General features: G+C 41.6%; 2 protein-coding genes across 4 annotated transcripts in view; one reads left to right on the top strand and one right to left on the bottom strand.

Annotated features, from left to right (window-relative positions):
* Positions 1–448: 448 nt before the first annotated feature.
* The window catches only part of LOC111184475 (patatin like domain 8, phospholipase A2), a 135,239-nt gene continuing 115,227 nt past the window's right edge, over positions 449–20,460 (top strand). The window contains exons 1-2 of one of the 3 annotated variants that reach the window (XM_022593021.3): positions 449–791; positions 8,012–8,082. In XM_022593021.3, the coding sequence (XP_022448729.1) occupies positions 8,057–8,082 (26 nt within the window). In that variant the 5' untranslated portion in view covers positions 449–791; positions 8,012–8,056. Of the gene's footprint in view, positions 792–4,863; positions 8,083–20,460 lie in introns of those variants that run through there. The other 2 variants (XM_022593020.3, XM_089917831.1) reach the window with 2 other exon arrangements.
* Positions 7,969–20,460, bottom strand: part of NME8 (NME/NM23 family member 8) — a gene marked incomplete at its 5' end in the record, with an annotated part of 35,205 nt that continues 22,713 nt past the window's right edge. Inside the window, 5 exon segments of the mRNA XM_089917957.1 lie at positions 7,969–8,438; positions 9,201–9,345; positions 9,891–10,042; positions 13,363–13,470; positions 14,152–14,296. Coding sequence (XP_089774083.1) covers positions 8,201–8,438; positions 9,201–9,345; positions 9,891–10,042; positions 13,363–13,470; positions 14,152–14,296 — 788 coding nt within the window.

Genomic DNA, 20,460 nt, shown 5'->3' with positions numbered 1-20,460 from the left:
CACGTCACTTAGTTGTTCTTCTGGGGTTTTATCTTGTTCCTTTGGAACATATTCCTCTCATTTTGTCTAAATTTCTATTTATATTTTTATATATGTGGAAGGTTAGTTACGTTTCTTGACCTTGGAGAAGTGGCCCTCTGTCGGGGACGTCCTATGTGTCCCAGCAAGTACACTCCCCTCTTGTCGCCCAAGGTTCACGGACCAGCTGGTCCCAGGGTAGGTTCCGATCTGCGTTTTCAGACTCGATTCCGCAGGCTGCTGGATCGTGGCTTCTTCGCTTCTGGTGTCTGCCGCCTGCTAGCCTAAGTGGCTTGCGCAGACTTCCGGGTGGGTGGAGCGGTGCCTGCCCGCCGGCGGGTCTTGGCCCTCTGGTGGGCAGGGCCGTGCCTAGAGGTGGGTGTGGGCTCAGCCTGTCCGCTGATGGGTGGGGCTGCGTTCCCGCCCTGTTGCTTGTTTGGCCTGAGGCGCCCCAGCCCTGGAACCTGCAGGCCTTTGGGCAGGGCCGGCTCTTAGTGCCCCTATGGCATCCTCCAGGGACTTCCCTGGTGGTCCAGTGATTCAGACTCTGCTCTTCCAACGCAGGGGGTGCGGGTCCTGGTCAGGGAACTAAGATCCCACATGCAGCACGGCAGGGCCAAAAAAAAAAAAAACAAACCCAAACCAAAATGGCCGACCCCAGGAGCGCTCGCGCGGAGGACTATTCCCCCAGGACCTGCGCCTCCAGTGCCCTCGCTCCCACAGTGAACCACAGCCGACCCCCGCCTCCCCCGGAGACCCTCCAGGACCCGCAGGTAGGTCTGGCCCAGGCTTTGCTTTGCCCTGGGTCCCGGTGCACGTGAAACCTTGTGTGCGCCCTCCGCGAGTGGAGGAGTCTCTGTCCCCCCCAGCCCTGCGTGGCTCCTGCACTCAAGCCCCGCTGGCCTTCAAAGCCAAATGCTCTGGGGGCGCCTCCTCCCGAGGCCAGACCCCCAGGCTGGGGAGCCTGGCATGGGGCTCAGAGCTCTCACTCCTGTGGGAGAGCTTCTGCGATATAATTGTTCTCCAGTTTGTGGGTCGCCCACCTGGGGGTATGGGATTTGATTATATCGCGAGTGCGCCCCTCCTGCCATCTCGTTGGGTTTCTTCTTTGTGTCTTTGGATGTAGAATATCAGTTTTGGTAGGTTCCAGTCTTTGCTATCAATGATTGTTCGGCAGTTAGTTGCGATTCGGGTGGCTCGTGAGAGGGGGCGAGCCCACGGTATTTCGATTCCACCACCCTGTCCTCTTGATGAAGCCACTTTCTTCAGAAAACTCCCAGTTCTTTCAAATTCCATCAGTTTGGTTACCAAATACTTTCCCCCTGGCTTCTGCTGGTTGCTAGCAATGCCGGGCATTCCTCGGCTTCAGGCTGGGTAACTCCCATCTGTGCCTCAGCGGTCACATGGCGCTCGTCCGGGTGTCTGTGTCCAAATTCCCCTCTTCCTGACGGTCACTCCTCTCGCAGTCCACCATCTCCCTCTATGCCTTTATATAATGATAAAAAAAAAAAAAATAGGAGCCTATTATACATACTGTTTCATAACCGTCAGTCGGCCCTTTATATGAAGTAGCTCTCATGTCAATAAAGCCCAGGCCAGCTTACTTATTATAATGGCCACGAGGTATTCCGTGGTGAGCATTACTCAACAGACCCTCATGCAATTAGGGATTTAGGTTGTTTCTTAACTGAATGTACTGAATAACTGAATAAACAGCTTGGTAGGTAATATCTATGCACATCCTTAATTAGTTCTGGGGGATAAGTTCGTTTAAGTGGCATTGCTGGGCCAAGGAGTATGCCCAGCAAGGAAAGTTCTTGATCCTATTGTCAGTAACCCTCCAGAATGCTTGGCCCATAGGTGTATCAAAGTGCTGATTTTCCAGCTCCTTACTAAAATTATCTTCTCCTTCTCATAACTTTTATAAATTTTAGCTGGGAAATAGATGTCTTTCTTCATCTATGAGCCCTCTGCTGGCAACATTCTCCACACTCCAGGCAGCTGGGGAATGAATGACTAGTTTATTTTGTCAATAACTTGTGAGGATGGACTTTCGAATGTGGCTCCCAAGGCATGCCAGGGGAGGACAGATTTTTATGACCCAAATAATTTTCCACTGTTATTGAGTTCTCAGGATCAGGAAAAAAAAATGAGGCACAAAAGAATACAATCCATAAATGCTTTCTTGTATTTTGTCTAATGAACATGTGTCGCTTTTATAATTAGAAGATACTACAAACATATTATGAAAGAGAGAGAGAGAGAGATTGAATGTATCAATAGTATGGATTTAAGCCAGGTAGACACGCAGACATGAAAATATTTTATTGCTTACATGTGTGTTAGTCTGGGTGCTCAGAGAAGCAGGCACCAAAATGGAATTAAATGAAATGTGGACCCTATTAGAGGAAACACCTGTGAGAGAGAGCGTGAGGCAGGAGGTGAACAGGGCTGGGAGAACCATGACAGAGAGGGAAGAGGGACAGAAAGCTGGGGAGGAAGCCCTCCAGACTGCCTCAATGTCTAAGGAAGGTTTGGCAAGACTACTGGGGAACTTGGACCCAAGCCAGCCATCAGGGAGTCCCTAGTCTCCAGGGACAGCTCTGCCTTCCTATCCTACAGATCTTAACAATATTTACTATTCTACCTAAGAGAGGTCTCTTTCTACTAGAATGTAAGGAAACCTTTTTTTGAAAGGAAAGTTTTGAAAGAAACTCTGTGGTGTGTAATTTTGCCTTTACAATTTCAGGCAGTATATGCATAAGTCTAACATATCTAGTAGCAATATTTATATGAGAGTAGTTTTATAACTAGATAATTCTAAAACCTGTAGCTGTAATATCTAGATGAGAACCACTTTGTAATGGCAAGTTTGGATCACATTAGTGATATATTTTAGAGGGAAAAAGAACATACTTGATTAGCAATTAAATTTAGATGAGAGGGAAGACTCAGAACCAGAGTGCTGATCCCAAATCTCAAAAAGTTGTAATAACATGAATAATAGGATGAGGTCTAAAAGCAAAAGCAAAACATGGCATTATGAATAAAGTTCCGTCATGGTATCAAGGGATATCTAAGATGCTGTTGTTGAATCAAACAGATGGGTGTTTAAAATTTATTAACATTTTTAGTCATCTAATGGCTTCAGATATTTATTGTCATTGAAATATTTCAGCAGCTGAAAATCACGTGAACCATTGCTTAGTAAACTTTCTTCCTTTCTGAAAAGCATTTAAAAAAACTGGCTTTGGAGGTCATCCAAAGTAGCTTCCAAGGAGTGAGCAAGTTCGGACATTACAGGCAAGCATCAGTAGCAGCAGATTTTTTTTTTTTTGGCTGCATTGGGTCTTCGTTGCTGCGCGCGGGCTTTCTCTAGTTGCGGCGAGCGGAGGCTACTCTTCGTTGCATTGCGCTGGCTTCTCGTTGCAGAGCACAGGCCCTGGAGTGCGCAGGCTTCAGTAGTTGAAGCTTGCGGCCTCAGTAGTTGTGGCGCACGGGCTTAGTTGCTCCGTGGCACGTGGGATATCCCCGGACCAGGGATCGAACCCGTGTCCCCTGCATTGGCAGGCAGATTCTTAACCACTGCACCACCAGGGAAGTCCCCAATAGCAGCAGATTAACTCCAGTGAAAAGAAAGGGCGCCAAGAGACTCCAGGAAGAGGGCCATAAAATAGAGCATAGCATATTTTAGGAAATCTGTCCATTTTCTGCAGAGCATCTGCTTACAGGGAACAGGACCCAGGGAGGGGAAAGTATTAGGCTCTAATCCAGAATGCTTCAGGTCTCCTGTCTTGGAAGGGGGCTAGAGGGGCCAAGTAGGGCAATCAGAGAAGCTCTGGCTTCAGGGTCAAGGTGCATGACTGAGCCAGTGCTGAAGGATGGAGACTGTTGTGTATGGTACAGTTCATGAAGAGCAGACTCATCCCCAGCTCTTTCTGGCTGTTGGGATAGCGGTGCTTCCTTCCCTCACAGGCACACCATTGCCTACCTTCTGAGCCAGTCCGTGTATTTGGACCCATATCCCCACCATCATGCGCTTCTCATCGTGGTTACAAATCTCAGCCCAGTGCTTCAAGGCATGCCCACCAATTTTGCAGTCCTCAACTGCCTCAGCCACAGTGGCCAAGGATATGTGTGTTCTGCCTAAAGTCCAGCTAAGATTCAAGATCACATCACTGAGCTGGAGCCCTGATACCTTTCTAGTCTTTTCTAACCTTTCTTCCTCTGGGGCAAGAAGATATTCCCAGACACCACCAACCCCTGCTCCCCCAAATGCCTGCCTCATGCTGCTGCATCCCACTCACCAAATTTAATCCCCTCAGGACCAGCACTGACACAAACTAAAGTTTAATTGAGTATCTCTTTGTACATTGATTGTTAGTTTTCTGACTACTGAAAGCTAATTCTACAATCTGAAAGAAATAGCTTTTCCCTACGTCTTGCTTTTAAAATCTTCGTACAGCTACGTACACATAGACAACTGAGTGAATCATGCCATCTGCTGGTTATTAAGAGTTTTTGGCTTTCATGCTTTTGAAGTCCTGGACCACTCCTGAGGCAATGACAGTGTGTCACTTAACACAGTCATATTACGAATGCCCCGATACTACGTGTCAAGCATCAGATAAGGGTATTCAATTTGAAGGGGTGAGGAAGGTGAAGGTTTTTACTCTCTTTATTTCTCTGCATAATCCAAAGAAACCCAATAATTAATTTACCCTAGTTTGAAAAAAAATGTATTCTAAAGGGAAAAAATGAGAAATATACTTATGGATAATTCACATGCAATTAGATTTTGTATAAGTTACCAATACAGATGGGTATTCACAGGTGTGCTTTTCAAACCGTGCTGGAATACTAGAGTTTGGGAGTGAGTAATATATTATAAATACGAAATGATCAAGAGGTGATGTCAGCAAGATGGCAGAGTAGGAAGCCCTAGACCATCCTTCCCCCCAAACTCACCAGGTCAGCAAATATTCATGGACAGATTCCCTTGTGAGAAATCCAGAAACAAAGTGAAAAGCCCCTGCACTGTAGGTGACCATGAAAGCAGACCCTCCCACCTCAGGCTTAAGGCACCCTTAGGAGTGCCACACAACCAGAAAGAGACCCCCTAACTCCAGGGGAGGGAAGGAGTTCGTTCACGTGTCCGGTGCTCCAGCTTTCCTGAGAGGGATCCCAGAGGATTAACTTCTGTCTCGTCAGCCTTGGAGTTGGATGGACCCACTGCAGCCTAACAACCTGGGGAGAGCAGAGATGGCAGCTTACGATGTCAAACATCAGAGGTCCCTCTTGCGCCCAGTGCAGAGAGAGCAGATGAAAAAGCAGAGGTCTGGAGAGAGGCCCCGCATCCCACATGGGCAGGAGGGCCATATGGGGTCTGGCTCGAACAACCTCTGCAGCCTCCCCATCAGGGGCACAGTGTGAGGACCTGCTTGTCCAGGCAGTTGCCTTGGTGGGGAGGGGTAGGACCTGGCCACACAGGCCTAGAGGGCATGGATGCGTGCGGCCAGGTACCGGGTTGCAAACTGCACTGCCCACACCATGCAACTCTCAGCACCCAAGGAGCCCAGATCCCCACCCCTGTGTCTGGACTGTGTAGGCAGAGGCAGGGTCACGGGCATGGGTACCTAGGGGCCATACTGCCCTGCCAAGGTCAGCTCACTCCAAAAGAAAGGAACCTGTTTCCCTGAAGGTTTTAATTCTTATGAAGACCAGTTTATCTTTTTCCTTTGTTGCCTGTGCTTTTGGGGTCATATTTAAGAAACTATTGCCTAATCCAAGGTCTTGCAGATTTTCCCCTGTTTTTTTCTTGTAAGAGTGTTAGCTCTTAAATGTAGGTCTTTAATCCATTCTGAATTATTTTTTTGTATATAGTGTAAGATCAGTGGTCCAAGTTCATTATTTTAAAGGATAGCTAGTTTTCCCAGTACTATTTACTGAAGAGACTGTTCTCTTCTCACTGGATGACCTTGGCACCTTTGTCAAACACCAACTGACCATGGATGTAAAAGTTTATTTATAGGTTCTCAGTTCTATTCCTTTTGTTTATGTGTCTTTCCTTATGCCACTACCACACTGTTTTGACCAGTGTCACTTTGTAATACGTTTTGAAATCAAGAAGTGAGAGTACTCCAACTTTGTTCTTTTTCAAGATTATTTTAGCTATTCTGAGTCCCTTGAAATTTGATAATGAATTTTAGTATGGGTTTTTCCATTTCTGCAAAAAATACTGTTGGGATTTTTATAGAGATTGCGTTGAATCTTTATATTAATTTGGGTAGCATTGTCATCTTAACAGTATTAAGTTTTCCAGTCCATGAACACAGGATGTCTTTCTACTTATTTGTGTCTTCTTTAGTTTCTTTCATCATTGTTTTATAAGTTTCAGTGTAAAAGTCTTGCACTCGTACACGGATTAAGTTTACTCCTAAGTATTTGACTCTTTTGATGCTGTAGTAAATTGAATTGTTTTTTTTAATTAATTTTTATTGGAGTATAGTCACTTTACAATGTTATGTTAGTTTCTGCTGTGCAGCAAAATGAATCAACTATACATGTATCCCCTCTTTTTTTGGATTTCCTTCCCATTTAGGTCACCACAGTGCATTAAGTAGAGTTCCCCATGCTATACAGCATGTTGTCATTAGTTTTATATATAGTATCAATAGTGTATATGTGTCAATCCCAATCTCCCAATTCCTCCCCCCACCTTCCCCCTTGGTATCCATACATTTGTTCTCTACGTCTGTGTCTGATTTTGAAAATCCTACCCATTTTTCAAGATCTGTTTCATCCCTTACCTTCTCCAGCTCCTACCCATCAGACATACACCCATCAATTCAGCCCTGAAATATACACTAATTCAAAATCCCCGGTATTATTCATAATGTTCCCCTCATCACAAAAGGGAGGGATATGTCGACGTTAGATCTACACCATATTTCTAACAGGTGCTATAAACAGAATGTAGTTCTACTCACCACCACCCCCAGTCATTCATCATTGACACGCTTAATAATGTACTGTCTGATGTTAGTTATAATTAGGTATTGTTTCTGTGAGTTTTGTCTCCCCATTATATTTGCATTTCCCTGAAGGTAACAGCCTTCATGACGATGTATTAACCAAGAACCCACAGTTCAAGCAGACATACAATACATATTTTCCCAACATAAATGTTCAAGGGTTGTGCCATCATGCTTTGGTTTATAATTGAGTCAGACTAATGGAATGAGCTGCACTATGCCAGAATTTATTTTATGCATCTAATATTTTGAAGCAGTCTTCTTATACCTGGAGAAATCGTAGCCTAAATGGTAATATCAGGAAACAGTGTGCTTGCTCGTCTGTCCCTGAGGAACCTGCTGGGTGTGGAGGGCTCGCTCCCCTTCACTTTGCTTCCTTATTATGCTCTGGAGGCTGAGTCTCCATTTGACTCATCCAGGTGGGCACTCCACTCCACACGTGAAGAAGCTGTAGACTCATGTTCATGTCAGCAGCCAGCGCCATACAGGTGTACATTCGTGAGCCTGCTCTTTGAAAATAAAGAAGGAAAGCAGGTTTGATGGGAAAAATCATCTGTCTTACACTCTGTCTCCCACATTGCCCAGAATAGAAAAGTTTTTAAGTTTTCCATCAACAACTGAGCAGACTCAATCCACATACATATTATGTTGCTACCTCTCCCCAGTAAGCACCTCTTTGTCAAGGAATAGAAATGATTGCCTTTTACTCTACACTTTCTAATATTCTATTCTATTCCCTTATCATATAGCACCCAGCGGTAGTTAATAGGCTCCAAGTTTCCAGATACGTAGAGAATAGAGTTGAGGCTGCTGAATGAGACTTTGGCCATTCAGAGTGAAGGAGTGGAGGGAGATCAAGGAGAGAGACTGGTGAGCCTGAGTAATGGCAGATGGCACGGGCAGCTCAAGACCAAGGCTTGCAAACCCACGGGTGTCTCTCTTGCCCCACTGTCTCCTAGGTCCCTGGCATCTACAAGGCTTGGCTTTGAGGCTCCCAGGCTGCTATGGAACCGCAGAGTGTGTCTGACAGGTGAGGTTTAATACAGGGACATGGGAAAAGGTCTGGTTTTTCCACAACAGCCTTGTCTTAGGCCCAGCCACTGTAACAAGAAAAGAGGATAGAGTAATAATTAAAGAGGTACTGTACTTTAGTTTTTCTCAGGGTTCTCAGCAACAAAGTCTTCAAACACTCTATTAATAGTCTCCACTGCCTCCTGCATATCAGAAGCTCCATGGACAGCATTTTTCAAAATACTTCTTCCAAACTGGGCTCGGATAGAGTCTGGGGACAGAAGTCTTGCTTCCTCTGGGTCTGTGGGACCCATCAATCGTCTCCAGTCTGAAATAGCGTTCCACTTGGTCAGGATCATGACCAAAGATGGACCCCTGCAAACAACAATGCTTTCAGAAGACTTGGGCTATTGACAACTGTAGAGACTGCATACACAGCTAAAGACAGAATGCCACAGCTTCATCCAGAGAGCTCATCTTTATTCTTTGTCCTTGTCAGTGTGATTTTGTGCTTTCTTTTTCTTCTTTGTTTTTTTATTAATTTTTTTTTTTTTTGGCTGCACCGTGCGTTTTACAGGATCTTAGTTCCCCAACCAGGGATCGAACCTGTGCCCCCTGCACTGGAAGCTGGGAGTCCTAACCACTGGACCGCCTGAGAATTCCCTTGCAACAGTGTTTTGTGCTACAAGAGTGTTGTAGTTTAATTGTAGGGATACATGCCAGGCACTATTCCAATTACTTTCAATGTAACTTACTTTCAGTATATGAAGTACTTAGCCCTCACATTCGTACCTGTGAGGTAGGTACTATTATCATCCCCATTTTATGGATAAGGAAACTAAGGCAAAGATTAAATATGTTGCCAAAGCAGGGGTTTCAAATCAGATAGCCTCTATATCTAATGTGAAAACCTAAAAAAACAGAGAAAGGAAGGAAGGAGAGAGAGGAAAACAGAGAAGGAAAGAAGGAATTAGACAAAAAAAAAAAAAAAAAAAAGAACTCCAAATACTACCAGGGTGTCTTTTCATGAATTGTATTAAAAATGCAATATTTTAATGAATTTTTATATTTTTCAAAGTTTCTACAATGAACAGTTACCACTTTTATAATGTAAAGACCTATATATCAGAAACTTACTCCGATAAAACTTCCAATACATCTTTATAAAAGTCTTTTCCTTTTATTTTAAAATAAACTTTGTCCGCTTCCTCTTCAGTTAGGAGCCTCTCCTTCATCTGTGTTATATCAAATCCAGCCTCTTTGATAAGCGTCAGGATATCCTCTAGGGAAAACAGATATTTGGTAGCCTTGGCAAACTGCCTCTATTTTTGCTCCGTATTCAAGTGGATTGGAATAACTAAGGAGGGTCACACTGTTACTTGAATCCAGTGGTTTTAAAAAACCAAAACTATGCTAAACTAAACTGAAAAAGCACCAGTTGGACGTTCGGAAGAACTTCAGTATGTTAACGCGGATGTTCAGTCTCAGATACATCTTTCCAGAATCCATCTGGGAGGAAATCTGCTCCTGGGCTAAAAGTGAACGCGTGTTTTCATCCCTGTGCTGCACATGCCAAGGAACTTCCTGCTGCATGTGGATTGAAAGGGCCAGCCACTCTGAACTCTTCTCCCTGAACCGGCAGGGCACCACTACGGGAATTAAATGAAGTCAATCTGGTCAAAATTCCACCAACAGCCTAAACTTGGAGCGCTACCTCACGACAATGAAGGTGCTCATTGCTTTATTCTTTCAACTTTACTGTAGTTTGCAAAATTTCACAAAATTTGAAGACAAATGTATACATCGGCTCTATTTTTATATATTTACCTCTTTGCTGTTGTGTGACATGAGGTTTAATTAGTGCTGCAGTGTGTTCAGGAGGAAAGAAATATTGTATGTCCCTTTCGGCAGCTTCTAATGAATCACTTCCACACAACTGGTTGATAGGCAAACTCTCCATTGCAAATTGTGCGCATAAACTTTGAAAAAGAAGTCAAGTCAAAAGCTTATAACATGACATATAATATAACACAACATAACACAATGTAAAACTATTCATATTTGCATTGTGCAAGCGGAAGTAACTGCAGAGTGGCTTGGGGCATGCTACTTCCTTCCAGGGAGGAACAGTCGTTAGGAAGAAAGGACATGAACATTTCAGTAATCATCATAATGGAGACTGACAGCTGTGAAAGATGGAATGAACGCCCTGGTGCAGTGAAAAAGCACAGACTATAGAACCCTGGTGGCATCACTTGTTAGCTGTGTGATACTCGGCAATTAGTTCCCTTCTCTGTGCTTCAGTTGTCTCAAACATAAATATGATAATAAACCCTGTTTTGGAAGGAGGTCTTGAGGATGTAGTCAGATGATGTATTTGAAATATATGGTACATATTAAGCTGTCAATAAATATTCCTTCCCCTTCTTTCATCACTAAATAATATCAAGCACTAGAGATGGCATTTGACCCTATACCAAAGATACCAAATTATAAATATCGAATCCAGGAGACACTGCAGTGGAACCCTCCAGGTGAGCAAAAGCAATAAAAGAGGGGAGTACAGGATGACTTTGTGGAGAGAGGCAGGAGTGACATTGATGGTAATGGACAATCCGTGTTGGGGTAGACAGTTTATTCTGGTTCCGTTTCTGTATGATAGATGAATACATACCTCTAAAATCAGTTATCGTTCCTCAGTGTTTTTCAGTTGCCCCTTTTTCTTTCTGTCTCTCCATCTATTTATATTTCAGTAGAGGAGATACTTATTGCTCATTACATTTTCTGCCCTTTACACACAGTCCTAAGCAAGCGACCCACAAAATCCAGCCACAGTGAATAACCTCCATTCTTGTTAATAGGCTGACATCACTGGAAACTTGGCTTTCTGTCCTCAACTTAAAGACCCTCTTCTTGCCTCTCCGGTTTCAGTGACCATTTCAGATTTCCTTTTTTCGTTATCCAACTTGACCCTCCCACTCAGCCCTTGGCTGTTCTCACACCTCTGGTTTGAAGATATTAGCAGACTAAGACGCTTGGAGCCTGTGATTGCCAGGGATGGGGGATTTGCACAATGAATGATAAAAACAGCCTAACCCATCATCAGCACTGACTCCATTCAATGCAGAGAACTACAAGCAGCCCCTCTGTTAGGCTGTTAGACGTGGTTATTGGAAAAAGTAAGTGTGTGTGTGTGTGTGTGTGTGTGTGTGTGTGTATGTAAGGATGGGAGAGAAGGGTTGCTGTGTTTCTCTTGCATGCAAGTGACTGTATTTCAGATTAAGCAATGGGGAGTGTAGATTATGACGCCCAAGGGCAGGAAAGGGCAGAGCTCTGCTGAAGGAGTTATTTCTAAAGCAGCCTGGAAAAGGGGGACCGATCAACAATAATGGTTAAGAGTAATTGTGAACTTGTGGCAACATTAGGGGTCGTAAGGGCTTAGGATGGGAGCTCTCACTATAATAGTGGGGAGGAGAGGGGCAATTACTGAGTTCCTTCACCTGGAGAAAATGTCTCTATGCTGGTACGTAGCCTCCACACTTGGAACCACAATATCTAGAAGAGTGTGCCTACATGCATAGGCCAGGTATTGATAGGAATTCCTCTCTCTGATGCCATGTATCACATTCTCTGCTACATTTCATTTAAGAGGTTCTGTGGCACCCTGCTCATTCCACATAAAGAGTGTCCAACACATATTATCCTTTACAGTAATTGTCTGGCACAGGAGCAAAGATGTAAGTGAGTAGGGCTAAAAGGAGGGGTGAAATATATCCATTCAGGACAAGTCCAATTCATGATCTCCCACCCAAAAGAAAACATTGCAACTTTTATATACGTGATGTTTCATTAGTCCCGTTATTTATTGTGGCGGTGAGTATGCAAGTTTGCTATGCCTGATAAAGCATCTTTATTCCTGCTCACTTAAAGGAGGGCTCTTCTTCCCCTGACTTCAGTCCTACTCTGAAATCAGCACAAAGAATTCAAGCGAATTACAATTCAGTTTGTTTCCATCAGCTACATGCCAAGAATGGAAATGCATGAGATACTGTCTCCCTCCTCTAGCTGAGACCAAGCCCAACAGCTAAGATCAAAAAATATTTTTAAAATGCTGCCTAGGTAACAGCTAACATGCCAGGGTTGAACTGATTACAAAGTTCTAAGATTCATCAGTACATTAACTTAGTAAATGTTCCTACCAAATTGTAGGCTACATATTGTTAATCGTCGTCTTGAAACTCTTTTTTTTTTAACATCTTTATTGGAGTATAATTGCTTTACATTGTTGGGTTAGTTTCTGCTGTATAACAAAGTGAATCAGCTATATGTATACATATATCCCCATATCCCCTCCCTCCCACCCTCCCTATCCCACCCCTCTAGGTGGTCACAAAGCTCTGAGCTGATCTCCCTGTGCTATGCGGCTGCTTCCCACTAGCTATCTATTTTACATTCGGTAGTGTATATATGTCAGTGCCACTCTCTCACTTCGTTCCAGCTTACCCTTCCCCCACCCCGTGTCCTCAAGTCCATTCTCTACGTCTGCGTCTTTATTCCTGTCTTGCCCCTAGGTTCTTCAGAACCATTTTTTCCCCTTAGATTCCATATATGTGTGTTAGCATACGGTATTTGTTTTTCTCTTTCTGACTTACTTCACTCTGTATGGCAGACTCTAGGTCCATCCACCTCACTACAAATAGCTCAATTTCGTTTCTTTTTATGGCTGAGTAATATTCCATTGTATATATGTACCACATCTTCTTTATCCCTTCATCTGTCGATGGACACTTAGGTTGCTTCCATGTCCTGGCTATTGTAACTAGTGCTGCAATGAACATTGGGGTGCATGTGTCTTTTTGAATTATGGTTTTCTCAAGGTATATGCCCAGTAGTGGGATTGCTGGGTCGTATGGTAGTTCTGTTTTTAGTTTTTTAAGGAACCTCCATACTGTTCTCCATAGTGGTTGTGTCAATTTACATTCCCACCAACAAGTGCAAGAAGGTTCCCTTTTTGTCTTGAAACGGTTATGATCAATTAAAGAATCTGAAGCAACTATCACACACTTCTCAAAAGAACTTCTCCTAAATAGTGCATGGGGCAGATATTTCTGCCAAGATATGGCCTTTTGGCTGGGTAGCTACCACCTACCAGTCTCAAACCAAGCAGCCCACAACCTTCTCTTGCAAAGCCTCAGAAGAGAACCTTGGACTAGAGCTCTGGTTCCTATACCCCCATATCCCCCCAAAAATCACCATGGCTCCCATGAAAAAAGTTTGAGACCCATGACGCGAATCATACCTGTCTGGAAGGTATTCTTTGGCTTCTTCCACAGTGCTTGGTCCAATTAACTGTTTCCAGTGTCCTAAACCATTTTCTCTTACTAAAACAAGGACTAGAGATGGACCGCTGTTAGAAAAGAAGAAACAAAGTTAATGAAAGGATAGCTTGTAGCTAATTATAGGTAGATAATACAAGTGTGTTTGTTAGACGAAAAAAGTAAAATAGCCCTTTTTATCAAGAGTATGAAATTAACTTCTGTTGGTGAACTCTCGAGGGCATATTCATAAAAGAATGGAAGCGGAGAAAGGAAGGGAAGAGAAGGGGCTTGGTTCTGATAGGGTGGTCCCTATATCGTCCCCATGCTCCTGCTGATTTATATACCCTTGCTGGCTTTCTGCCCCGGCTGCTGTTTCATTTACTCTTCTAGAAACCTGACAGATTTCTAGCATCCCATTCGTCTCCTAGGACTAGTGATCTTTAGGATTACCAAAGTCCTTGAGAGTCAGTCACAGCTCTCTTACTTGGACTTCATGATGCTGCACACTCTGGCTTCCGGCATTCAACTCAACTGGACTCCACGGGCTTCACCCAGAACCTTGCTTTACTCTAATAACATCCCAGGAGGACCAGAGAAGACACACAGTTGAGCAGGGAATCAAAATGGGAGGGAGATTGGCAAAGAAGTAGACTCAGCACATCTTTACAGAATTGAGAGATTGGGCAGCTTGTACAGAAAGCAGAGTTAAGAGGTTTAAATGATTCAAACATAAATCAGACTGTGCTTTCTCAACCTGCAATCTGTTTTACCTGGTCATATTTTCTATAAGATTTCCAAAATAATCTTTATTTTCATATTCCATGCACAGTGTTTTTGCTTCTTCTTCTGATAACACTATTTGTCTCTGCATCAGTATTTTAAAGCCTTCATCTTGAATAATATTCAAAACATCCTCTAAATAAAAAGTCATAATAAGCTTTAAAGTGCTAGATTATCGGTTATACACACAATACAGACTGTATTATCATGAGGACATAGAATGCATTTCACTCTCATATGAAATTTAAGTTTATAAAAATAGCTTATTAGATTTTAATTTAGGGTGAATAATATTCTTAACATATCAAATTTATGATGCCAGTTCCAATTTTTCAGTGGACCAAAATCTATAGGTTTGGGGATGGGGGATTTATAAAAAAAAAAAATTGTGTAGTCAGATAAGTTTTATTTCACACATAAAGTTAATATAATGACATTCTCAGATGTGCTAGGGCTCAGAAAACAAAATAATTAAGTACATATCTTTTTTTTTTTTTTTTTTTTTGCGGTTCGCGGGCCTCTCACTGTTGTGGCCTCTCCCGTTGCGGAGCACAGGCTCCGGACGCGCAGGCTCAGCGGCCATGGCTCACGGGCCCAGCCGCTCCGCGGCACGTGGGATCTTCCCGGACCGGGGCACGAACCCGTGTCCCCTGCATCGGCAGGCGGACTCTCAACCACTGCGCCACCAGGGAAGCCCCATATCTTTTTTTAATGTGCTTAAATATAAGCTCTAGATAACTGAGAGATGAAATATAATTAAGTGATTAAAAAGTGTGAAATTAATGGACTGTGGGAAGCATGAAAACTCGTTTATATAAGAAAAATTTTATGTACGTCTGCTGTATACCTACCTGATTATAAACAAAATATAAATTGCAAAATACCATCAAAAGACACGTCATGTAAAAGTAACTTAACAACCACCATCTGTGTACTAAAACTTCAAAGAACATTAACAAAAGCTAAGATAATAGAAGAAATTGGAAGTGGGGTGGGGATGAGAATGGGGGGAGGAATAAAACTGTGCTAAACTTGAAACAGATTTACTCTTGATTTTGCAGGATAATCAAATATGAGTTTAAACATACTTCAAACGTGTAAAAACAACATAAGTATAACTGATTAAAAAGATAGTCATCTCCCAAAATACTGGAAAAAGTAATTGCAAGAGATGCTTAGTCCTTATAGCAAAATACATAAACCAAAGATTACAGCAAGGAAGCATAGAAAACAGAAATAAACACAGTTGTAATTATAAAACTGTATGAATTAAGGTCCTCTCCTAATGGAAAGAGCCTCAGATTAAGGCCAACCCATTTCCAAATTCCAAACACTGAATACTAAAAATTATGAGTCCAAGCTAAAAGCAGGAAAGTCTTAATTACTGAGCAATAAGGAATTATAATAAATGGAGGGAAATTCAAATCCAGAAGTTAAAAAGGGAACAAGAATAGACATCCAAGGCATCAGAATGAATGCAAATGAATTATTATAGATAAAAGAAATTATGTAAGAAATCCTTTTGCATTGTTTTTTGAAAAAAATTGTAATGCTTTTTTTTTTTAAGAAAATGAGCTTCTAATAAATCCAGCAAAAACTAAGAACAGACAAGTAGAGCACATTATGAATGGGAAATAGGTACAATTACCCACCATGGTATTAAAACAGTTTTTGGTGGGTGTCCTAGGCTAGTACATTTGAAGGTAAAGAAATGAATTTCAAAGGAAGTATAAATTGCCATTCAGTGATCCAAGAAGTTTTAAAAACTGGAAGATAGGTAACAATGGAAGAAATTTTAAAACTTGTCTAAAAGCCTACTTGTCCCCCCAAATGACGGATCAGCTTAGGTAGCTTAATTAATAAATTTTAAGTTATGTACAGTTCATCTGACACTTAAAACTCTCCCAGTGTGCTTAACATAAAGAAAAGTTAGAATAATCCTGACACAATACCTGGGAAAGATTAAAGAACAATATTTTAACTAAAATAAATATTATCAAACCAACTCCAATAGCATGGTATACACATGAGCTACGAAAGTTTATTCACAGAACCCAGGGGAGGATGAACATTTGAAAATCTGTTATAATCGTATCAATAGGTCAGCAGGTCAAAGGAGAAAAAATATTTCATGTTCATCTCAGTAAATAACGAAAAAGCATTGGATTACATTCAAAATCGTTTTGTATCATGTGGCAGATAGAAAGATTTTGGAATATAGAGATTTTTGCCTAAACTCTAAAGCCAACATCATAATTGAAAACACTGGAGGCATTAATATCAGGGTAAAACAAAGGCAAGATGTTACCCTAATGGCCTTTAATTATCTAACATTTTTCTGGAAGTACTAAGCAATCCATAAAGATAACAAAAAATATTTTTTTCTTTTTTATCAATATTTTTTATTGAAGTATAGTTGATTTAAACTGTTGTGTTACTTTCTGCTATACAGCAAAGTGATTCAGTTATACATATATACATTCATTTTTTAATATTGTTTTCTATTATGGATTATAATAGGATAATGAATATAGTTCCCTGTGCTATACAGTAGGACCTTGTTGTTTATCCATTCTATATATAATAGTTTGCATCTGCTAATCCCAACCTCCCAATCCTTCCCTCCCCCTTGGCAACCACCAGTCTGTTCTCTATGTCCATGATACTGTTTCTGTTTCATAGATAGGTTCATTTGTGTCATATTTTAGATTCCACATATAAGTGATATCATATGCTATTTGTCTTTCTCTTTCTGACTTACTTAGTGTGAGAATCTCTAGGTGCATCCATGTTGCTTGCAAACAGCATTCTTTCGTTCTTTTTATGGCTGAGTAGTATCCCATTTTATATATGTACCCCATCTTCTTTATCCATTCATCTGTCGATGGACATTTAGGATGTTTTCATGTTTTGGCTATTGTAAACAGTGCTGAAATGAACACTGGGGTGCATGTGTCTTTTTGAATTATAGTTTTGTCTGGATATATGCCCAGGAATGGGATTGCTGGATCATATGGTAATTCTATTTTTAGTTTTCTGAGGAACCTCCATCCTGTTTTCCACAGTGGCTGCACCAACTTATATTCCCACCAACAGTGTAGGAGGGTTCCCTTTTCTCCACACCCTCTCCAGCATTTGTTATTTGTAGACTTTTTTTTTTAATGCTATAATACGCTACTTTATTCAAAGTGTCATATGGTCATTGTCCTACATAAGAATTAATTGATAGATAATTATCCAATTATTCAAATACGTTGATACTTTATCATAAAATAATTATTTTGGTAGACTCTAATACAGTTTTTAAAATGATTTTACATGTTAGCCAACTTGATCTTTATAATAATCCTACAAGCAGATAAAGTAGGATAACAAAATTGAACGAAATGGGTAACAATTACGTTTGCATATAAGCTGTTTGGAAAATTCAAGAGTCTATTTTTAAAAGGTAAATAGTATTAAAAAACATAATTCAGTAAGTAAAAATATACAGAAGCCACTGTATTTCTTAAACAGAAAATAAATTTAGGGGGAAAATGATGTCATTCACTATGGGGGAAAAAAACTAGGAATAATCCTGAAAAGAAATAGCACTAAAACAGCAACAACAGCTATGAACAGCTGACCTTTGAGTGAATACTTTGGAGCAAAGAACATTACATATATTACCATATTTAACAGAAAAATAAGATAACAAGGGCTATAATAAAGAAAACTTATATATGAATAAAAGATGTAACAGGAATAGAGGTACACTATATTTCTTGAAAATAAATGAGAATATGGTGAAGATGTCAATTTTCTTCAAGTTAAATAATCCACATAGACTTTGTTTTAGAATTTCTTGAAGTGACCCAGAATAATTGTCAGTAATCGTCAACATTTACTGAAAAAGAAGAGTGATGAGTTACCACGTAACTACCAAATGGCAAACGTAGCAACCTGAAATGATCAGAAACTGAGGTTAAAGTCAAGCAGTGGACCAGTGGGAGAGTGATATAGAATAACCAACTTCAAATTTTGTTTTCCCCCTTTTTAAATAACACCTTTATGCCATCCTCAAGTATCAGTACGGTTTGCACATCACAGTAGTAATATGTTATTATACTAACAGCTACCACCAAAATTCTTCATAGGAGAAAATTGTGTTTGCTTGGGAAAAATTATTTCAACAAATTATTAAGAGTAGAAGGTGAGATCTTTGCAACTTGGTTGAAGGTGGATTTGATTAGCTTAGAAAAATTGAAAACAATTATATTCACTTCCCAGGAACAGGAGTCAGGATTTCAGTGGCAATCCAAACCAATATGAAAGGTGACCAGTATGAAAGCAGAAACTGCTAAATACTACCAAGAGCTGTTGAACAGAGGACAGGCCATTTGAAAGTTGGATCTGGCAATTTGGAAGTCGTTGGTGAACTTGACTAGGATAGCTCTGGCCAGAAGCTCAGTTGGAGGGGGGTCAGGAGTGGGTGAGGGTCAAGAAGACGATTCGCTGAGCCAGACAAGTCCCTGAGAAGTTGCCCATTGCCGAGGAGCAGAGAGACGGGGTATCAGCTGAGGGGGTGTGGGATCCAATGAAGTTTTTCTGGTTTTGTTTTTATTTGACTATTATGTTTATTATTATGTTGGAGCATGTTTCTGTGCTAATAGGGAAAGCTCAGTAGCAAGGGAGGAAGTGATGTTGCAAGAAAAGAAGGGGCATTTGCAGATGTGAAGTCCTTGGGAAAATGGGTAGAAATGGCACACCTGGACCAAGAAAAGGGCTGGCGTGTTTTTTTTTTTTTTTTTTTTTTTTGGCCACGCTGCACGGCTTGCGGGATCTTAGTTCCCTGACCAGGGATCAAACCCCAGCCCCCTGCAGTGGAAGCGCAGAGTTCTAACCACTGGACCACCAGGAAAGTCCCAAGGGCTGGCCTTTGATGGATCGTGTACACAACAGGGTTGCCTCCCCTCCTCTCTGCCAACGACACTGCTTCTTATTTACAGAGGAACCAGGTAGCAGAAGACAGACCCCTCAACTTTCTGCCACCAGCGCATCAACTGGATCTGTGTCTATCCAGCCCTCTTTCCCTCATGCTATATAGCAGAGAAATCTCTTCTAAGCCCAGTCCTATGCATCTGCTACAGAAATTATTTCCTCCCAACTCTCAGTGACCTTGGCCTGTCCTAATCTTCTCTCTTTTTCTTGTATCTTCAGCTGTTCCTTCTCTGCTGGTTGGTTCCTTCCCGTGAGGCTTTACCTACGATCAGAGTTTTCCAACCTCAAAATAAAATAACAGTTAAAAATCTGTCAAATATTACTTCTTTTTTAAAGAATATAAATCTGATTCTTTTTTTTTAAATTAATTAATTTATTTATTTACTTTTGGCTGTGTTGGGTCTTCGTTTCTGTGAGCGGGCTTTCTCTAGTTGCAGCGAGTGGGGGCCACTCTTCATCGCGGTGCGCGGGCCTCTCACTGTCGCGGCCTCTCGTTGCGGAGTACGGGCTCTAGGCGTGCAGGCTTCAGTAGTTGTGGCACGTGGGCTCAGTAGTTGTGGCTCACGGGCTCCAGACACGCAGGCTCAGTAGTTGTGGCTCATGGGCTTTGTTGCTCCGTGGCATGTGGGATCTTCCCAGACCAGGGCTCGAACCTGTGTCCCCTGCATTGGCAGGCAGACTCTCAACCACTGCGCCACCAGGGAAGCCCTAAATATTACTTCTTTAATTCTGGCTTGTTCTGGTTTCATTGTGTATAATCTCCCACCCCAATTTTGAGACTGACTTTTGCTGCAAGCACTCCACTGAAACTACTCAAGGTTCCCCTTTTCCTGGCTAATTCAAACTTGACTTCTTTAGTCTCTGCGTAAACAATGCTTCCTCCAAGAAGTTTCATGTAACCGTCTCTGCTTGGCTAAGCCATACTTATCCTTCCACTCAGACACGGGCTGTGTGTCCCACCTATTTGATACCCAGTGAGGCATCTCTTATCATAGCACTTTCCATACTCAGCTGTTATTACCAATTACTCAGATGTATTTTGCAGCAGGTCATTGTACTAGTTGGGATAAAGATTATGCTGTGTAGAAAATTAAACCTAAAACCCTAGTGGCCCAATACATCAGAGATATCACCAATGTTACATGTTCATTATAAAGCTGCCTATAGCAGCTTTATTTATAATAGCCAAAAACTGGAAGTAACTAAGATGTCCTCTAATAGGTAACTAGACAAACTTTGGTATATTCATACAATGTAATGTTATTCAGCTATAAAAAGAAATGAGCCACAAAAAAGACACAAAGGAACTTAAGTGTATA

Source organism: Delphinapterus leucas, chromosome 9 (genome assembly GCF_059928025.1).
Source record: "Delphinapterus leucas isolate spDelLeu-1000000601 "Yukka" chromosome 9, BTC_Dleu_Yukka2, whole genome shotgun sequence".
Classification (NCBI taxonomy): Eukaryota; Metazoa; Chordata; class Mammalia; order Artiodactyla; family Monodontidae; genus Delphinapterus; species Delphinapterus leucas.
This window is presented reverse-complemented; position numbering and strand designations above follow the sequence as displayed.